The sequence below is a fragment of the Carcharhinus amblyrhynchos genome, chromosome 2 (genome assembly GCF_965287045.1).
Source record: "Carcharhinus amblyrhynchos chromosome 2, sCarAmb.v2.hapA, whole genome shotgun sequence".
Lineage (NCBI taxonomy): Eukaryota > Metazoa > Chordata > Chondrichthyes > Carcharhiniformes > Carcharhinidae > Carcharhinus > Carcharhinus amblyrhynchos.
In genome coordinates, this window is record NC_137325.1 from 50,667,314 (window position 1) to 50,688,415 (window position 21,102).

Here is a 21,102-nt window from a genome sequence, read left to right on the forward strand (position 1 = left end):
ATCACGGGAGCTCCCACAGAGCGAAGCACAAGCAAACAGGAACCAAAAGAGAAAATGCTGGAAAATCTCAGCAAGACTGGCAGCATCTGTAAGGAGAGAAAACAGCTGACGTTGAGTCCAGACGATCCTTTGTCAAAGTTAAAAGGCATTTGGTGTATTGTATTTGCTGCTCCCAATGTGGTCTCCTGTATATCAGAGACACTAAACGTAGACTGGGATCACTTTGCTGAGCACTTTTGGTCTGTGTGCAGTCAGGATCCTGAACTTCCCATTGCTTGCCAATTTGACACACAATCCTGCTCCCATGGCCAAATGTCTGTCTTTGGCCTGCTGCAATATTCCAGTGAAGCTCAACACAAACTGGAGGACCAGCATCTCATCTTCCAGCTAGGCATTTTACAGTCTCAACATCAAATTCAACAACTTCAGATGATTAGCTTCATCCCACCTCGACCTCTTTGTTTTCATTTTATTTAACTTTTACTATTCTCTACCTTTTATTTATTTATTGTCTTTCTTCATTTTTCTTCCCCCCTCTTTTGCCCAACTTTATCCCCCTTTCCTTACCTTTTCTCTCCCTTTTCCAAATTTTAACTCCTCTCCCACCCATTCCCCTCTCCCCTCACATCTTCATCCGTCACAGCTTTCCCTCTGATTTCAGCTTCTCTGCTGTTTGGCCATTCACACCCTTTATTTTCTCTATGGACTGCCAGTAGCAGCCTTTTCCCCTGGTGTCTGTGGCCATGACTCATCTTTCATTCCCTCACCTTGCAGTATGTGGCAAACAGGCCACTTAAAATGGTGATTTACAGAGCATGCTGGGATAATTGGACAAGCATAAAACAGGCAGGCTGCAACCTCAAAAACACAGAGATAAACAGGCTGCAGCTCAGACAACTGAATACACAGGAAATAGGCCATCCCAAAGACAATGGACACTCTCTGGTCAAACATGTTTACCAGACAAAGGGGAGCCTTAACCCTTTATCTGGGAGGAAGGTATGTGACCTTTGTGCCTCCAACACCTACAGACATGTCCATTGGGCACAATCCAGAGATCTATGTGGCAGCACCTGATTGGACTCTTATCAATCAGGGTGATCAAGCCCTGATTGATTGACAAGAATCAAGAGACCACCCAAAAGGATATGAAAACAAGGAGGAATAAAAGGTGCTGCACAATAGACGAAACTCTCTCTCCCTTCCCCAACAAGCAACAACGGTGACCATCACCACCACTTCTCAGCCTTTTGGCTAAGATCAATTGCAGTTTTGTTGTCCTGCACTCGGTTGAGGCTTCATTTGAAGCAATTTTTCAAAGCATCATCTAGGTCTTTTGGTTAAGATGCAAATTCGATCAAGTCTTGGAGGAGGTGCAATGCCTGCTCCAATCATGTAGATCAAGTCCAAGAGTAGAAGAGGTGAGCCTGTCTTGTCAGCTTGGATCTGGAATGTCCCACTTGTTGAGACTTTGAATTAGACTTTGATTGAATATAAACAAAAAGGTAACCATCACTAGCAATGACCAGAGCGAGGAGGGCCTCCTCACCCAAGAAGGAAGGAAGAAAGACCAGAGCCAGAGTATCAGACCAAACCAAAAGACAAGACAATGCAGAGGATTACAGAGACCAGCACACAATTAAAAGCCAATGTCTGCCTGGATACTTGCCAGTCACGCAAAAGTTAAGTCAAGGTCTAGTATTGGACTTGAACTTTAGTTTTCTATAAGATAACTTATTGTTGATTGGGTGGGTGATTAATAATTGGGTGTAAATAAATATTAATGAACTAACAAGAAGTCTATTCGCAATTCTTTGTCCACAGTATAAGGGTTAAAACAGACTGTGCAGCAGGCACAACAATAAGTATAAATATTTCCCACTTTCTATGCCTTTTAGCTTTGACAAAGGGTCATCTGGACTCAAAACCTCAGCTCTTTTCTCTCCTTACAGATGCTGCCAGACCTGCTGAGATTTTCCAGCATTTTCTCTTTTAGTTTCAGGTTCCAGCATCTGCAGTAATTTGCTTTTTTTTTGAAAACAAGCATACAGGTTTTTTGAACACGTCAGCTGCACATTCCAAACGTGGAAACCATTGATGAGTGAACTGACCATCGCAAGGGGGCCCTCAAGGCCACATGCCCCTTGCACTTCCACGAAAACTGATAGCTGCAACACCCAATGCTTTGGCAGCCTGACTTTGAGTGTCCAGGTAAAATAGTGCATTGCCCTGGAGAGGGCATTTGTCACCTCCTGGATGCACTTTCTGCATCATTGACTGAGAGATGCCATACAGGTCTCCAGTGAAGCTCTGGAAGGGTGGCAAAAATGTTTAGGGCAGCAGTGACTTTTAATGCCATCAGCATAGGATTGCTTTCAAATCCTTGCAGCCACAAGTCTTCATGGAGAAGCTGGCAAATGTGAGCAATTCTGGACCACCCTAAGTTGCCCCTTTTGTGTGTAGCTGCCTACTATATACCTGAGTTTGGGGGTCGATGCTGCTGTCACACTGGTACTTGGCTGCCAGGGACCTGACTTTTTTAAGGCCCCGTTGCACTTGGTTGCTCAGGCCATCGCACTACCTAGCCACCTATGAGCCACGGCATTTCACAATGCGTAGGTACACCAAGTGTTACTAGGAAGGAAGTTCCTCAATAACCCAGCAACAATGAAGGCAGCATGGTGGCACACTGGTTAGCACTGCTGCCTCACAGCGCCTGGGACTGGGGTTCAATTCCAGGTGTTTGCATGTTCTTCCACTGCTTGCAAGGGTTTCCTCCGGGTGCTCCAGTTTCCACCCACAGTCCAAAGATTTGCAGGTTAGGTGGATTAACCATGCTGAATTGTCCTTTAAGTGTCCCAAGATTAGTGGGGTAAATATGTGGAACTATGGGGAGAGGGCCTGGGTGGGATGGTCTGTTGGAGATCCGGTGCAGACCCGTAGGGCTAAATGGCCCCCTTCTGTAGGAATTTCCTGATTCTATGAATGGCAATACATTTCGATGTCAGGATGAGGTGGCTTGAAGGAGAACTTACTGTTCCCACGCATCTGCAGTTTTTTGTCCTTTGGGGTAGTAGATGTCATGGGGTTAGAAAGTGCTATTGGAGGAGCCTCACTAGTTGCTACAGTGCATCTTGTAGATGGTACACAGTGCTGCCACTGTGTACCAGTTGCGGAAGAAGTGAACATTAAAAATAGTGGATGGTATTTCAATCAAGCAAGCTGCTTTATTCTGGACGGTGTCAAGCTTCCCAATGTTGCTGGAGCTACACTCATCGTGATATATTCCATCACATTCTTGATTTGAGCCTTGCAGATGGCTCACAGGCTTTGGGGAGTCAAACAAATGAGCTACTTGTCACCCTCTAATATGTTCTTGTAGCAGTATTTATATGGCTAGTCCAGTTCAGTTTCTGGCCTATGGTAACCCCAAAAATATTGATAGAGGGGGGATTCAGTGATGCTAATACCTTTAATACCCAATGGAGATGGTTAGATCCTCTCTTACTAGAAATGGTAATAGCCTGGCACTTGTGTGGCAATAATGTTAATTGCCACTCATCAGGACAAGCCTGAATGTTAACCATATGGACACAGATAGTTTTAGAGTCTGAGGAGATGTAAATTGGTACTTTCTGGAAATCTGGAATTAAAAACCTACTGATCACTGCAAAACCACTGCTGATCGTCAGAAAAACCCATCTGGTTCAGCAAAGTCCTTTAGGGAAGGAAATTTGCCATCCTTACATGGCCTATATGTGATTCCAGAGCCGCAGCAATGTGGTTGGCTCTCAACTGCCCTCCAAGGGCAATAAGGGATGGGCAATAAATACTGGCCAGCTAGCAACACCCATGTCCCATGAATAAATAAAAAAAATTCATCAATGAACATGCACACTTATGATGGAAGGAAGGTCATTGATGAGGATCTCCTGCAGTAATATCCCAGGACTGAGCTGACTGACCTCCAACTTCCACAACCATCTTAATTTATGCTATGTGAGATTCTAACCAGTTTTCCCCATGATTCCCACTGACCTCAGGCTTCTTAATAACACACTCACCTGTGGAGTTCAGCTCTTTTGTTCAAGTTTAGACCAAACAATATGACAGCTAGACTTTGCAGGACTATGGGGTAATCACTCCTACCAATAACATCATGGACAGATACATCCGCAAAAGGCAGACTAGTGAGGATGCCAGGCCTTCCCCCTCATTACCTGCCACAGACCCAGTGTAGCAGCTACATTCTTCAGGACTCTTGTCAGTTCAGTCAGTAATGCTACCAAGAGATTGTGAGATAGACAATGAAGTTCCACCACCCGCAGTACATTGTGCCTTTGCCATACTCAGTGCTTCTTCCAATTGGTACAGATTCATCAGTTCTCCGTGTGTGTGCGCGTGTGGGGTAGGGGGAGAGAGAGAGAGAAAGAAAGGAGGAGAGGAGTGTATGTGAGAGTGCGCACACATGAGAGAGACACACAATAAGAGTTGTGAACAGTGGAAGGGATGAGCTATGGGGTACTACAGAGAAAGGTTGGCAGTGAGATGATAAGCAGGTTGTTTTGACATGGGTAATGTAGATTACAACACATCAGAAGGAAGCTGTGTTGAACAGGAGGGAAGTGAAAAGCCAAAGAAGGCAATGAGATCAAACATTTTCTATTTGTGAGGAGAAAGCAGCTAGAATAGGAGAGCTTCCCTGGAATTATCTGGAAAACATCTTTTATTTAACAAATAAAAATTTAAAATGAGATTCCTGAGTACATACTTTAATTAGCTAGGGCAGCTGTGATGCTGCAACTGGCCCCAGCAGCGCTGCACAAGAAATCAGGATTTCTCCTCCTGTTTTGTACCCAATGCCCCTTGCAGAAAATCATCAGAATGCAGTCGTGAACAGACTGAACAGTGAAAATGCACAACTCATTTTAAAAGGAATATCTGGAACATGCAGGAAGTTTCGATTTCTGACCAATATTTGATGCATTTCCAACGAGAGTTAATATCTTATGTACATTACTACTTGTTGTGTACTCAATTCCATGAGTATAAAAGTTCTGACGAAGGTTTCAATCCAAGATGTTAAACTAGTTTGTTTCAGATGGTCATCATAGAAAGTATATGGTACAGAAAACTTGCTCCATTGGGTTAGTGCCAGTCAAAAGAATGAGCCACTGATCAAGATCCCATTTTCCAGCATTTGTATGGAGATGCATTTCCAGTCAGGAATAGACTTATCACCCCCATTCTCCAGTATTTGTTTATTTCTGATTTGCAGTATTCATAGTCTCTTAATTTCTACAATTTGTTCAATCAAACCATATCTTCAAAAGTTTCAAACACAACATTCAGTATAAACACTTCTGTCCTGGTGGTCACTGCTTCATTTGCCTCCTGTTTTTCTTGAGCAGAATCATAAATAATTCACTAACTCCTTTACAATTTCCTATTTCAACCATATGAGACATTTCTCCACCGACTTCATTTTTATCAGTTTAAAATAGATTTAATATTCTGAAAAGGGGAGGAACTGTTTGTGCTCAATGTAAATTTATTGCTGTGACTGCTGAAATTAAGTCTTCTCAAAAATATGGATTCCCCAGTGGATTATCATGTTCTTTTTCTGTAGATACATTTTAAGTAAGAAGTCTCACAACACCAGGTTAAAGCCCAACAGGTTTATTTGGCAGCACAAGCTTTTGGAGCACTGCCCCTTCATCAAGTGAGTGGGAGTTGTGTTCACAAACAGGGCATATATAGACACAAACTCAATTTATAAGATGATGGTTGGAATGTGAGATTTTACAGGTAATCAAGTCTTAAAGATACAGACAATATGAGTGGAGAGAGGGTTAAGCACAGGTTCAAGAGGTGTGCATTGTCTCCAGCTAAGACAGTTAGTGAGATTTTGCAAGTTCAGGCAAGTCGTGGGGCTTACAGATAGTGTGACATGAACCCAAGATCCTGGTTGAGGCTGTCCTCATATGTGCGTAACTTGGCTATCAGTCTCTGCTCAGCAATTCTGCATTGTCGTGTGTTGTGAAGGCCACCTTGGAGAACGCTTACCCAAAGATCAGAGGCTGAATGCCCATGACTGCTGAAGTTTCCCGACTGGAAGGGAACACTCTTGCCTGGTGATTGTTGAGCAGTGTTCATTTACCTGCTGTTGTAGCGTCTGCATGGTCTCCCCAATGTACCATGCCTCAGGCATCCTTTCCGGCAGCATATCAGATAGACAACAATGGCCAAGTTGCAAGTATATGTATTGTGTACCTGGTGGGTGGTGTTCTCACATAATGGCAAGCGTGTCAATGATCCGGCACATCTTGCAGACGTTGCTGTGGCAGGGTTGTGTGGTGTTGTGGTCATTTTTTCCTGAAAGGTGGGTAGTTTGCTGCGGACAATGGTCTGTTTGAGTTGTGCAGTTGTTTGAAGGCAAAAAGTGTGGGTGTGGGGATGGCCTTGGCGAGATGTTCGTCTTCAACGATGGCACATTGAAGGCTCCAGAGAAGATGTTGTAGCTCCTCCGCTCCAGAGAAGTACCGGATGACAAAGGGTACTCTGTCTGCCATGTCCCATGTTTGTCTTCTGAGGAGGTCAGAGTGGATTTTTGCTGTGGCACATCGGATCGATGAGTCGAGCACCATATCCTGTTCTTATGAGGGCGTCTTTCAGTGTTTGTAGATGTCTGTTGCGATCCTCCTCATCTGAGCAGATCCTGTGTATGTGGAGGGCTTGTCCATAAGGGATGGTTTCTTTAACGTGTTTTGGGGTGGAAGGTGGAGAAGTGGAGTATGATGAGGTTATCCATGAACTTGCGGTACAGTGAAGTGCTGAGGTGACCGGCCTTGATGGAGATGCGTGTGTCCAGGAATGCAACCGATTCCGGAGAATAGTCTGTGGTGAGTTTGATGGTGGCTTGGAATTTGTTGATGTTGTCATACAGTTGTTTCAATGATTGTTCACCATGAGTTCCAAGGAAGAAAATGTCAAAGGAAGAAATGGCGGAGAAGCTACGGCATCTTCTCCAGAGCCTTCAAGATGTCAGGCTGAATAAACTGGGCTTGTACTCGTTAGAGTTTAGAAGGATGAGGAGAGATCTCATTGAGACGTACAAGGTGATGGAAGGGATGGATAGGGTAGAGGTGGAGAGGTTCTTCCCGCTCAGAAAGGACAGCAGGACTAGAGGGCACAGCCTCAAGATAAGGGGGGTGCAGTTTAGAACGGAATTGAGGAGGAACTTCTTCACTCAAAGGGTGGTGAATCTCTGGAATTCTCTGCCTGTTGAAGTGGTTGAGGCTTCCTCGCTAAGTATATTTAAGACGCAGGTAGATAGGTTTTTGGTAGGCAAGGGGATTAAGGGTTATGGGGAGAAGGTGGGAAAGTGGAACTGAGCCACTTCAGATCAGCCATGATCTTATTGAATGGTGGGGCAGGCTCGAAGGCCTACTCCTGCTCCTATTTCTTATGTTCTTATGTTCTTATCAATGAAGAAGAACATCTCGCCAAGGCCATCCCCACACTCCCGCTTCTTGACTTCAAACAACCGCACAACCTCAAACAGTTCACTGTCTGTAGCAAAATACCCAGCTTTCAGGAGAACAGTGACCATGACACCACACAACCCTACCACAGCAACCTCTGCAAAATGTGCTGGATCAATGTGGATGCTATCATCTCACGTGAGAACACCATCCATCAAGTACACGGTACATACTCTTGCGACTCGGCCAATGTTGTCTACCTGATACGCTGCAGGAAAGGATGTACCGAGGCATGGTACATTGGGGAGACTATGCAGACGCTACGACAACGGGTGAATGATCACCACTCGACAATCACCAGGCAAGATGAATCACCAGACAATCACCCTTCCAGTCCGGAACACTTCAGCAGTCACGGGCATTCAGCCTCTGATCTTCGGGTAAGCATTCTCCAAGGTGACCTTCACAACAACGCAGAATAGCTGAGCAGAAACTGATAGCCAAGTTCCACACACATGAGGATGGCCTCAACCAGGGTCTTGGGTTCATGTCACACTATCTGTAACCCCCACGACTTGTCTGGGCTTGCAAAATCTCACTAACTGTCCTGGCTGGAGATAATACACACCTCTTTAACCTGTGCTTGGTCCTCTCTCCACTCACACTGTCTGTAACTTTAAGACTTGATTACCTGTAAAAACTCGCATTCCAACCATTATCTTGTAAATCGAGTTTGTGTCTGTCTATGCCCTGTTTGTGAACACAACTCTCACCTACCTGATGAAGGCCAGTGTTCCAAAAGCTTGTGCTGCCAAATAAACCCGTTGGACTTTAACTTGATAGTGAGAGACTTCTTACTGTGCTTACCCCAGTTCAACGCCAGCATCTCCACATCATGGATACATTTTAAAAGTCTATGAAGTGCACAAGCACCACCTAGCAGCACAAAATAAGTACTGCAACTACCAAATTCGTAGTTACAAATAAAATTATTTGTATTTTAACTCTATTTATTTGTTCACTGTCATAAGGCAATTACCCTTGGTGTCCAGAACATTGACCTATGAAGTCTCATGGCATCAGGTCAAACATGGACAAGGAAACCTCTTGCTCATGCAGGTGGATTCCAGAGCAGTAGTAGGCACACCTCAAAATGAGGCGTCAACCTGGTGAAGCTGTAACACAGGACAGCTGTGTATCAAACGGCATAAACACCAACAGAGTTAAATTATTTCATAATCAACTGTTTAGATCTAAGCACTACAGCCATTCACATCCAGCTGTGAGTGGTGATGGACAATTAAACAACTCCGGGGAGGTGGCTCCACAAATACCTCAATGATGGAGTCCAGCACACTTGTGCAAAAGATAACACTGCAACATTTGAAACAACCTTCAGCCAGAAGTGTCAAGTGGTGATCAATCTTAGCCTCTTCTCAAGATTCCCAGCATCACAGATGCCAATCTTCAGCCAATTCCATTCACTCCATTTGATATCAAGAAATAGAACATAGAACAATTCAGCGCAGTACAGGCCCTTCGGCCCTCGATGTTGCACCGACCAGTGGAACCAATCTAATGACCCTCTAACCTAAACTATTCCAATGTTATCCATATGCCTATCCACTGACCATTTGAACGCCCTTAAAGTTGGCGAGTCCACAACTGCTGCAGGCAGGGCATTCCACGCCCTTACTACCCTCTGAGTAAAACGGCTGCAGGCACTGAATGCTGCAGAGGCTATGGGCCCCGACAATATTTCAGCAATTGTGCTGAAGACTTGTGCTCCTGAACCCGCCACATCCCGAGTGTTGTTCCAGTACAACACTGGCATCAACCAAGCAATGTGCAAACTTATCCAGTTATGTCTGGTCTACAAAAATTAGGCCAAATCCAACCCAGCCAATTACCATCCATCAGTCTACTCTTGATCATCAGTAAAGTGATGGAAGGGGTCATCAACAGTGCTCTCAAGCAGCTCTTGCTTAACAATAACCTGCTAAGTCACATGGCTCCTGACTCCTTAAAGCCTCGATTCAAACATGGGCAAAAAGAGCTAAACTTCAGAGGCCAGATGAAAGGGACTGTCCTTGACATCAAGACAGTATTGACAGAATGTGTCATCAAAAGGCTCTAGGAAAAAATTAGCCAATGGGAATCAGGGGGAAAACTCTCCATTGGTCAAAGTGATGCTGAGAACGAAGGAATATGCTTGTGGTTGTTGGGAGATCAATCATCTCAGGAGTTCCACCAGGACAGTGTGCTTATCCTAACGACCTCTAACTGTTTCGTCAATGACCTACTTTCCATCATAAGGTCAGAAGGGGGATCATTTGCTGATGAGTGCACAACATTGAGCACATTTCCCAAATCTCAGATAAAGTAAGGACTACATGTCCATATGCAGCAAGACCTGGATAATATCCTGTCGTGGGCTGACAAGTGGCAAGTAACATTCACAAAATACAAGAACAAAACTACAAAGATTCGTGAACAAAGCTCAGTCCATCATGCACACTAGCCTCCCATCCAATGACTTTGTCTATACTTCCCGCTGCCAGCAGAATCGAGGATCCCACGCACCGCACACATACTCTGTTCCATCAGGAAAAAGATACAAAAGTCTGAGGACATGTACCAACCAACTCAGGAATAGCTTCCTCTTGCTGCCTCCAGACTTTTGAATGGACCTACTTTGTATTAAGTTGATCTTTCTCTACAGCCTGGCTACGACTGTAACAGTGCATCTTGCACTCTTTTATTTCCTTCTCTAAGGATGATATGCAAGAAACAATACTCATACATGTGACAATAATAAATCAAATCAAATGCCTGGTAATGACCATCTCCAATAAAAGAGAATGTAACCATCACCCCTTGGCATTGCTATTACCAAATCTCCCAATATCAACATTCTGGGGCTTCATTGACCAATAACGGAATCGAATTAGCCAGAACAGGTCAAAGGCTAGGAATCCTGCAGTGAGTAACTCACTTCCTGACACCCCAAAGCCTGTCTACCATCTATAAGGTGCAGGTCAGGAGTATACTGGAATATTCTCCACTTGCCTGAACGAGTACACTCCAACACTCAAGAAACTGGACACAATCCAAGACAAAGCTACCTGCTTAATTGGCATCCCATCTATAAACATTCACTCCTTTGACCACCAAACAGTAGCAACAGAATACACTATTTACAAGATGCACCACAGGAGCTTACCAAGGCTCTTTAGACAGCATCTTCCCAACCCACCACTACCATCTAGAAGGACACGGACAGCAGACACAGGGGAACACCACCATCAGAAGTTCCCCTCCAAGTCACTCACCATTCTGACTTGGAAATATCCCACTGTTCCTTCATTGTCATTGAGTCAAAATCCTGGAACTCCCTCCCTAACAGCACTGTGGATGTACCCACACCACATGGACTGGAACAGTTCAAGAAGGCAGTTCACCATCATCTTCTAAAGGTTAATTAAGGATGGGCATTAAGCGCCGGTCTTGCCAATGTCCATATTCAACAAATGAACAAATAGAAGGTGTAGGAGGCCTTAGACAGATAGGTCAGAATGAATGAGAGTAGAGAAGAAAATTAAAATGACAAGAAACTAAAAGCTTGGATTATCTAACAGAGGTGTTCTGCAAAATGATCTTCCAACTATGTTTGATTTTTCTACCGTAGAACAGATTATATCTTAAACAGTGAATATAGCTAACAAACAAAAGCAGTCTTGTCTTTCATGCAGGGAACTTGCTATATTTGAATTGTTCTATATTTAAATTAATAGCAACTACTTTGATAACTTGATATTGAAGCACTGCAGATCCTGCAAAATAGATTTACAAATATAAACAACAACAAAAAGGGAGATTTTAAGGTTCTTTTTTCCAGAAAGCAGCAGATTCAAAAGTAACCCAATGGCAATCCTTAAAATTATGAAGGTTTCTTTTAGGGTAAATATGAGGGTGTCTAACCTATTAGCATATGGGATGGATGAGACAAATACAGTAGTACAGATGTATTTATGGGCTATTTGATAAGAACTGGGTACTTAAATATTTAGGGTGTGTGGTAGCACAACGGTTAGCGCTGCTGCTTCACAGTGCTAGGGACCTGGGTTCAATTCCGCCTTGGATCACTGTCTGTGTGGAGTTTGCATTTTCTCCCCGTGCCTGTGTGGATTTCGTCCGGGTGCTCTGGTTTCCTTCCACAGTCCAAAGATGTGTAGGTTAGGCGAATTTACTATGCTAAATTGCCCCTTAGTGAAAGGGAGATTATCAAGATAAATATTTGGGATTATGGGGATACAGCCTGGGTAGGATTGTGGTCAGTACAAGCTCCCTCTTTACTATAGGGATTCTATGGTTCTACATGAGGAAAAAAGGAAAAGCAGGATATTTTGATAGAGCGAAATGGAAAGTTGTGAGGAAGGTTGTGAAGAGCATAATCACCTGCATAGACCTGTTGGAAGTGGAAGAATCAAAGGCTTTTTGCATTTTATGCTTTTGAAATGTAGTCACTGTTGCAATATAGAAAACATAGCAATTAATCTGCATGTTAAGGCCCACAAATAATAGATATTATTGACTAGATAATGTGTTTTAGATGTTGGATGAGGAATAAGTGGAGTTAGAACAGTAACAGAATGCATTCTTGAAAAGCATCCCACGAAATCTTATGTTCACCTGAGAGTGTAGACATGGTTAAATGTGTCATCAAAAAGACAACACCTCAGTCAGTGAAGCCCTCACTTAATATTTCAAGTGTTATTGCTTGACACCCTGGAGTGACACCCGAACCCACAACCTTTTGATTCGGAAGCAAGAGTGCTAACTCAAAGCCAAAACTAACAGCTTCTGCATAATACAAAACACTCTGGGAATTGTACAGGTCAAGAGAAAGGTTGACCTGTACAAGCAGCCTTAGACCCTCAAAACTGTTCTGCAACTGAAGACAAGTGAGGAGAACTGTATTATATAACAACATTGCTTTGATGTTTAAGTAGGGTGGCTCTTCTTTCAGGTGAATGCCAGTCTGCATAGCAGCACCAGTATAGTATTGATGGAGGTGGTTGAACACATTTATGATATCTAGCCTGAGAACAGATAAGAATAAAGCTAATAGGCTATGCAAGGCTGCAAAAGTTAGCTTACAAAGCAACGCAAATACAATTGAACTTTAGCTAAATGATGCATCATCACAGAGGACAACACACTTGGGCACATCATCACCACAAAGGCTATAGCAGTTCAAAAAGATCCAGTCCTACTTTCTCATGCAAAACTGGGAAAGGTAATAAATACAGCTCTAAATATGATTCTTTGGACTTCTTGAAGCCATCTCTTACGGGACCATGTTGCCTTTCTGAATGACTCTCACAACTCTTCCCAGTCCACTATGGCTAGATCCTGTCTTATCCAATTAAAACCAGCCTTCCCCCAATTTAGAATGCTTATTTATTAAAATTTCTGGCCCTTCCTACAATGTGATTTCCATATGTCTCTTTCGCTACCTTTTTCCATTCTTGCGTTTGACATGTATTACGTAACATTCTCACTCTTGCATCTGTGGCCATTATGTATTTTTCAATCCTGATAATCATAATCTGATCACCACTTCTGAGGAAAAGTTCACAGTTGAAATGTCAATTTTTATTCTCTCCAGAGCGAAGCATTTCCAGCGTTATTTTAAAAATTTGTTAAAAATATATCCTGTATTTTTGGATGTTACAACTAATCAATCAAATCACATCTAGTTGAAGACTTCCTGACTCTTTGCCAACATTCATTAGATTACATGGAGTAATGCACATTGAACAAGTAGAGAAGGTTGTGAAGAAAGCTTATGGAATGCTAGCCTTTATAGGAAGGGGTATAGAGTATAAGAGCTGCCGTCTAATGCTTCAGTTGTACAGAACGTTGGTTAGACCGCATTTGGAGTACTGCATCCAGTTCTGGTCACCTTACTACCGGAAGGACGTGGAGACCCTGGAGAGGGTGCAGAGGAGATTTACCAGGATGTTGCCTGGCATGGAAGGACTGAGTTACGAGGAAAGGTTGGAGAAACTGGGGCTCTTTTCCTTAGAAAGACGGAGATCAAGGGGGGATACGATAGAGGTGTATAAAATACTGAAGGGAATAGATAGAGTCAACAGTGGTAGGCTTTTCCCTAGATTGGGGACAATTACGAGAGGTCACGATCTAAGGGTGAGGGGGGAGAAGTATAATTTGGATACGAGAGGAAGGTTTTTCACGCAGAGGGTCGTGGCGGTATGGAACGCGCTACCGAGTAGGGTGGTGGAGGCAGGCACGTTGGACTTGTTTAAGGTTTACTTAGACAGACACATGAGCGAAACAAGGATGGAGGGTTATAGTAGAGGGTATTAAATAGGGTCAGAACCTTGGGATGACACCGGAAATGTAGTATTACATGTTAACGTTTTGTCTTTTTATTCCACAGGTGTCGGTCCACCTTGTTGTCAAACGAGGGGCATGCACACGGTGGGTCGTGCATGGGCTGCTCTTGGAGGTTCCAGGAGTGGCCTAGTACTTCATGTCGTTGTGTGTGCTTAATCCTGGACCAGCAGACGGGCGCCACAACAGCTCAGTGACTATCACTGCTAGCTGTGCAGATACATGGATTTGGGCCTGTGTCTGTGGGAGTTTGCGCATGCTCCCTGTGGTTGTGTGGGTTTCCTCCAGGCGCTCCGGTTTCCTCCCACACCCCAAAGATGTGCTCTTAGGCTGATTGGTGTACCAAATTGACACTATTCTCCCCTGAATCTGGCTACATTAGGGGTTCCATTCACATACACACAGGGCAGGGTAGATGTAGGAAGATGCGGCGGCGCGGGCTCGTTGGGCCAAAGGGCCTGTTTCCCGTGCTGGGTTGTTCTTTGTTCTTTGTAATACTAGAAAATTTGCACGTGGAAGCAGTCACCTTTAAAGGAACCCAATGGAATTTTCCATTGAGATCAAGTGCAAAACTAGGAAACACTTCCCCATTTATATCATCACTAATTCTAAATATCTGCACTCTTTTCCCTATATATGCATTTTCATAATATTCACAGACAGTAAGAAAAGATGTGATAGCAATATAGTGAGACAGATTTAAAAGAAAGAAAGAGCCCGGGAAAATTAAAATGCATGAGACAAAAGGCCAGATTTTGCCACCAAAGTGGGCAGTTTAAGTCAAAGTTTCCCGACTCAACAGACCCACCTTGGTTTAGAGTGCCCAGTCATGCACAATTTTCCACATGAAGTCGCAGATGCAGGATAGTCTCAAGCCTACCAACCCTAGAAGCAATTTAAAGGCAGCCATAGAGGCAGGCAAGTTTCAAGTTAGGCTGGTTAAGTGACTGTCCTTGATCCTCAGACGTTTCCAAGTTATGATAAAAGAAGTTAGGCCCTAGAGTCCCCTCACCACCTCGCCTTTTCAACCCCACCCCATCCACCAACTCCCCATGGACCCTCATATCCTCCATGCCAACTTAAAACCAACTCATGCTCCATTATTCAACACTGGCTGACTGCCTTCTGCAGATACCACCCTTCCCCCCAGCTGCCAACGTTTCAATGTTAACAGGAACCATTGTGATCCATTAAGCATATCATCAACTCAATCTGTACTTATTGCTATGAACAGACAATAGCTTTGATCACTTATTTATATTTGATGTAAGGGTTCCTTTCTGAGCTCAGGAAATGATTTCCATCAACACTGCGTGGCCAGTACACCACTTAACATATAAATATCACAGAAGAGAAAAAGAAACTCACCCATGTGATGCAGCAAGTTAACAATCAAATATGACAAAATAATCAAATGAAATCTAATGGATTTAAAAGCAGAATTAAATTTTCAAGATGGATTGCAAAGGAGTACAAAGGCTCATTCCATGCCATTCTGTATCACATATAGTTAACCAAATCTACTGAATATGACAAAAGTAACATACTGCATACACCAAGCAACACTTCCCACTAAACTGTAGTATATTTACAATGATTTTCCTTTCTAAGAGCTGCTTAATGTTTAAATCCCAACACTGACTTTCTCATCACCACCTGCATGCCACCTGTTAATTCTATGTTAACCAAACGATCAATTGTGACAGCTTGGCTGAAACAAACTGGAGTCCTGAAACTAAATGTCCCTGTATCCCAATAAAGGACAGAACTAGTCATTTTTTTTTACTACTTTCAGAAGAGTGTGTGTGTGAGAGAGAGAAGGTTCACACCATTCCCCCGTGGTAAAGGGTAAAGACTTTTGCACTGCGATCAGGTGCCCTCCCGCCCCCTCCCCAATCTATATTTTCAATTTTTCATTATTCAAAAATTCCTCAATCAGTCATCAGCAAGCATATTCTATAAAAGACAAGATCAGTACTGAGTTTGATATCAAAGGAGAAAAGATTGAAAGGATCTGAACAATTAATGCATAGATAATGCAAAATCAAGCAAACTATGTTCAGTTATGCCAATGAAACTAGAAGGGAACATTCAGAAAGCTAAAGAGGGAAAATGTTAGAAAATCTCAGTAGGTCTGGCAGCATCTGTAAAGAGAGAAAAGAGCTGATGTTTCGAGTCCCAATGACCCTTTGTTAAAGCGGGGGAATCTCCACCACAAATTCAACCAGACGTGGACTTGCTGTAAATCTGGCTAACGCGCATCGGCGCAAATATCCTTACTGCAGCTTTGACAAAAGGTCATCTGTATTCGAAATGTCAGCTCTCTTCTCTCCTTACAGATGCTGCCAGTCCTGCTGAGATTTTTCAGCATTTTCTCTTTTGGTTTCAGATTCCAGCATCTGCAGAAATTCCAATCTATAAACAACCTTCCCCCTCATCCACCTCCAGAGGACCCAGGGGCTACCCTCCCCTCCCCCTCAATTGACGCAAGAACCACACCCCCCCCACCATTGCCATCAACACTGGCCCCACACAATTAATGCCAGCATTCTGCCCCCCCAATAATCAATGCCAGTGCCCCCTATCCCTGCAAACAATGCTGGCATCACCCTCTTCCCCCTCCTCTCCCATTACACATACACCCTCTCTCTCTCTCTCTCTCTGCTGTTCTACCATGAGGTGTCCACTACAGTCCACAATGCCAATGTGGTAGTGCCAGGCATGTCCCTCTCCCCCAGGGGCTATATTCACCTTTGCACGCCTAGGGGAATTCCCACAGCAGGTTCAACCAGACGTGGATCTGCTGTAAATCTCACCAACGCAACGCCACATCAGCGAGGTTTGAAATTATGGATGGGGAAAATATATGGTGGGGGTTTAATGATTTTATATTAAAATTCATTTAGATGAGGTCACAACATCACCAGAGAGGGGCAGGGAAAAATCACATTTGCAAATTCTCTCGAGATTTTCAACTCCCATCACTGTTCTCTCTGACAATTAACATGAGCTGAAAGTTATTCCCCATATGCTTAATCATCTATCTCCATTTACATTTCGACAGCCTTCATCTCATTTTCTGGACTAAAGTATGAAATGCAATATTTGTACTTATTTCTGTATATACCAATGTTACACATTTGATTATTCAGTTTTGTTCCTCAATCAGTCGTCAGCAAGCATATTCTATAAAAGACAAGATCAGTACTGAAGTTGATATCAAAGGGGAAAAGATTGAAAGGATCTGAACAATTAATGCATAGATAATGCAAAATCAAGCAAACTAAGTTCAGTTATGCTAATAAAACTAGAAGGGAACATTCAGAAAGCTAAAGAGAGAAAACGCTAGAAAATCTCAGTAGGTCTGGCAGCATCTGTAAAGAGAAGAAGAGCTGGCGCTTCGAGTCCCGATGACCTTTTGTTAAAGCAGGGGAATCCCCACCATAGATTTAACCAGATGTAGACTTGCTGTAAATCTGGCTAACGTGCGTCGGCGCAAATATCCTTACTGCAGCTTTGAGAAAAGGTCATCTGGACTCGAAATGTCAGCTCTTTTCTCTCCTTACAAATGCTGCCAGACCTCTGAGCTTTTCCAGCATTTTCTCTTTTAGTTTCAGATTCCAGCATCTGCAGTAATTTGCTTTTTTTTCACATTCGCAAAGCTCAACTGGTATCTAAGAGTTAAAGTTCACTTCTCTTAGGACTGACAGAGTAATTAGAATCACAGAACACAAATGAATGCCATTCAGCCCATTGTGTCTCTTCTAACTTTTTGAAAGAGTTATCCAATTTGTCTCACTCCCCTACTCTTTCCAAATAGCCCTGCGAGTATACATCCAAATCCCTTATGAAAATTACTATGGAATCTCATACAACCAAACTGTGCACCACCTTAGCATTGCATTTGATCTGGAAAGGAGCTTACAGTCATAGAGGTTTACAGCATGGAAACAAGCCCTTTGGCCCAACTTCTCCATGCCACCCTTTTTTTAAAACTCCTAAGCTAGTGTCAATTGCCCACATTTGGCCCATATCTCTCTATGCCCATCTTACCCATGTAACTGGCTAAATGCCTTTTAGAACACAAAATTGTACCCGCCTCTACTACTAACTCTGGCAGCTTGTTCCAGACACCTGTGTGAAAAAATTGCCTCTCTGGACACTTTTGTATCTCTCTCCTCTCACCTTAAACCTATGCCCTCTAGTTTTAGACTCCCCTACCTTTGGAAAAATATATTTACTATCTAGTTGATCTACGTCCCTCACTATTTTATAGACCTCTATAAGATTAGCCCTCAGCCTTCTACGCTCCAGAGAAAAAAGTCCCAGTCTATCCAGTCTCTCCTAATAACTCAAACCATCAAATCCTGATAGCATCCTAGTAAATCTCTTCTGCATGCTTTCTAATTTAATAATATCCTTTCTATAATAGGGTGTATACAGTATTCCAAGTGTGGCCTTACCAATGTCTTGTACAACTTTGAATACAGGAGTTGGGACGTCTTATCGATGTTCTGACCAATGAAATCAAGCATGCTGAATGCCTTCTTCACCACTCTGTTTACCTGTGACTCCAATTTTAAGGAGCTATGAACCTGTACCCTTGTATATCTTTGTTCTGATACTCTCCCCTACACTCTACCATTAACTGAGTAAGTCTTGCCCTGGTTCAATCTACCAAAATGCATCACCTCACATTTATCTAAATTAGACTCCGTCTGCCATTCATCAGTCCGTTGGCCCAATTGATCAAGATCCTGTTGCAATGTGAGATAACCTTCTTCACTGTTCACTCTCTCTCCGATCTTGGTGTCATCTGCAAACTTACTAACCATGCCTCCTACATTGTCATCCAAATCATAAATATAAATGACAAATAACAATTGATCTAGCACCAATCCCTGAGGCACACTGCTGTTCACGGGTCTCCAGTTTGAAAAACAACCCCCTACAGCCACCCTCTTGCTTCTGTCATCAAGCCAATTTTGTATCCATTTAGCTACCTCACTCTGGATCCTGTGAGATTTAACTTTATGTAACATGCAGTACCTTGTCAAAAGCATTGCTAAAGTCCATGTAGACAACATCAACTGCACTACCCTCATTTACCTTCTTGGTTACCCCCTTCAAAAAACTCAATCAAATTTGTGATACATGATTTTCCACTCACGAAGCCATGCTGACTGTTCCTAATCAGTCCTTGCCTCTCTAAATGCCTGCAGATCCTGTCTTTCAAAATATCTTCCAACAACTTACCCATCCCACATATGAGGCTCATTGGCCTGTAGTTCCCCTGCTTTTCCCTGCAGCCCTTTTTAAACAACATTTACCACCCTCCAATCTTAGGCACCTCACCTTTGACTATTGATGATTCAAACATCTCTGCTAGGAGACCCACAATTTCCTCCCCAGCCCCCCACAAAGTCCTGGGATACACTTCATCAGGTCCAGGGGATCTGGCTACCTTGATGCGCTATAACACTTCCAGCACCTCCTTCTTTGTAATATGTACACTCCTCAAGACATCACTATTTACTCCCCCAAGTTTCCTAACATCCATGCTTTTCTGAACAGTAAAAGCATGAGAAGAAAATCTGTTGCCTTTCAGATAGTGCATTCCAGACCATAACTCACGGTGCAAAAACATTTAGTCAGACCTCCCTACTTCTTGTGCCAATTACTTCAAATTAAATCCACTGATTACTGATCCTACTGCACCAGAAACAGTTTCTCGTTATTCACTACAAAAGCTAAATAGTTCATCCACTTTGTTAAATCTCCCCTGCATCTTCTCCAACGCCCTGACATCCGTCTTTGTGCTCAAAAGTGAACGTTGAGTGATTTAAATATTTAGTTTTCCAAATCTAATTCCCAAAACAAAACACAATTACTCGTGAGCAAACTTCCACCAAGGGAGAATTTTGCAAGGAGGAAGATCGGACATGATGATTTGGTCGCTGCGGTCACTTAAGAAACAAAAAAAAAAGTTTTTGTTTTGGACAAACCTTCCTGTTGTCGGCTCCGGGTGAGATGGGTTGGGAGACACTGTTCCTGAGAGCTGTGCCTCCGGCTTTCAGGCTCAGAGTGGAGACACCGGCCGCACGGACGCTCCTGCGCTGCCCCCGGCTCTCCTCCATTTGTTGCTCTCAGTGAGTGAGTGCGGGTTGCAGGGGGCGGGGAGAGGCCACCTTCCCCCTCACTTTCACTGGCACCGCGGCCTAGGGGCCACGCTTCACTCCATCACCGCCTCCCTCTCCAGCACAACGATATTAACCCGTTCTTTGGGGAGGTGAGGGTTGGGGGGGGGCTGGGGTTTTACTTTCTCCTGGTGTGTTTATTTTGCTCTGTTTTTGCCCCTCCTGCTCTCTCGCCTCAGTGCACCTCAGCAAAACCCGTCCAAACAGGATTAGTCTCCTAGCAACGGCGCTCAGCGGGAGGTTGGTGGCCGAAGGGACCAAACGGAGTGGCGGCGGCGACACTCACCCCCCCCACAGCTCACTCACCATGTCCGATAAAACCTACAGACCGGGTCCCTCCCGGAGTGCCAGTGGGAGATTGCTCTGCTTTCTCCGCATGTATTAAATCGTTAAGTTTAAAACTCCACAATGTGTGTGTTCCATACGCACACGTATTTAACTATATTTACACTCAGTTGAGGGACTGACTGCACTCTGACCATGTGCAAGGGATCTGAATTGTACACTTGGAAAGGTTGTACCTTCGGAAACGCAGCAAGTTAACTGAACGTCGCAAAAACACAGATACCCTGTGCGACTGCTCTGGAGAAGACCAAGTTTAAAGTAGAAAAAAAAGTCTTAATGTTGACCAACAATTTCTTCGATGGCTTATGCAGGATCAGGGATGTCGTTTGGTTCCAACAATCAATCATTGACCATTGGGGTTAAAGGAACAGAGGGCGGAGGAGTTATTGTCCTGGGCTTTCTCAGCCTGCCCACCGCTGCTACTATCACTTCCACTGGCTCTGGTCATATCTCTCTCATCAACTTCAAACCCCAAATCCACTCCTTTGCCAGGATCACCCCTATTGCTCCCTAAAACAGTCACTACTGGCTTCATCACTGCGAGAACCAATTCAGCATGCTCTCCTCACCAACCTCCCCTGCTTGGTGTTTCCAATTTACAGTTAATTTCCAATTTGATTCATATCTCACATTCGTGTCTGTCCAGTCACCTTTTC

General features: G+C 43.6%; 1 protein-coding gene across 1 annotated transcript in view; it reads right to left on the bottom strand.

Moving 5' to 3' along the window:
• The window catches only part of dnah5 (dynein, axonemal, heavy chain 5), a 350,257-nt gene extending 330,216 nt beyond the window's left edge, over positions 1-20,041 (bottom strand). The window contains exon 1 of the mRNA XM_080205374.1: positions 19,910-20,041. Within this exon, the coding sequence (XP_080061500.1) occupies positions 19,910-20,041 (132 nt within the window). The remainder of the gene's footprint in view (positions 1-19,909) is intronic.
• Between the last annotated feature and the right edge of the window lie 1,061 nt (positions 20,042-21,102).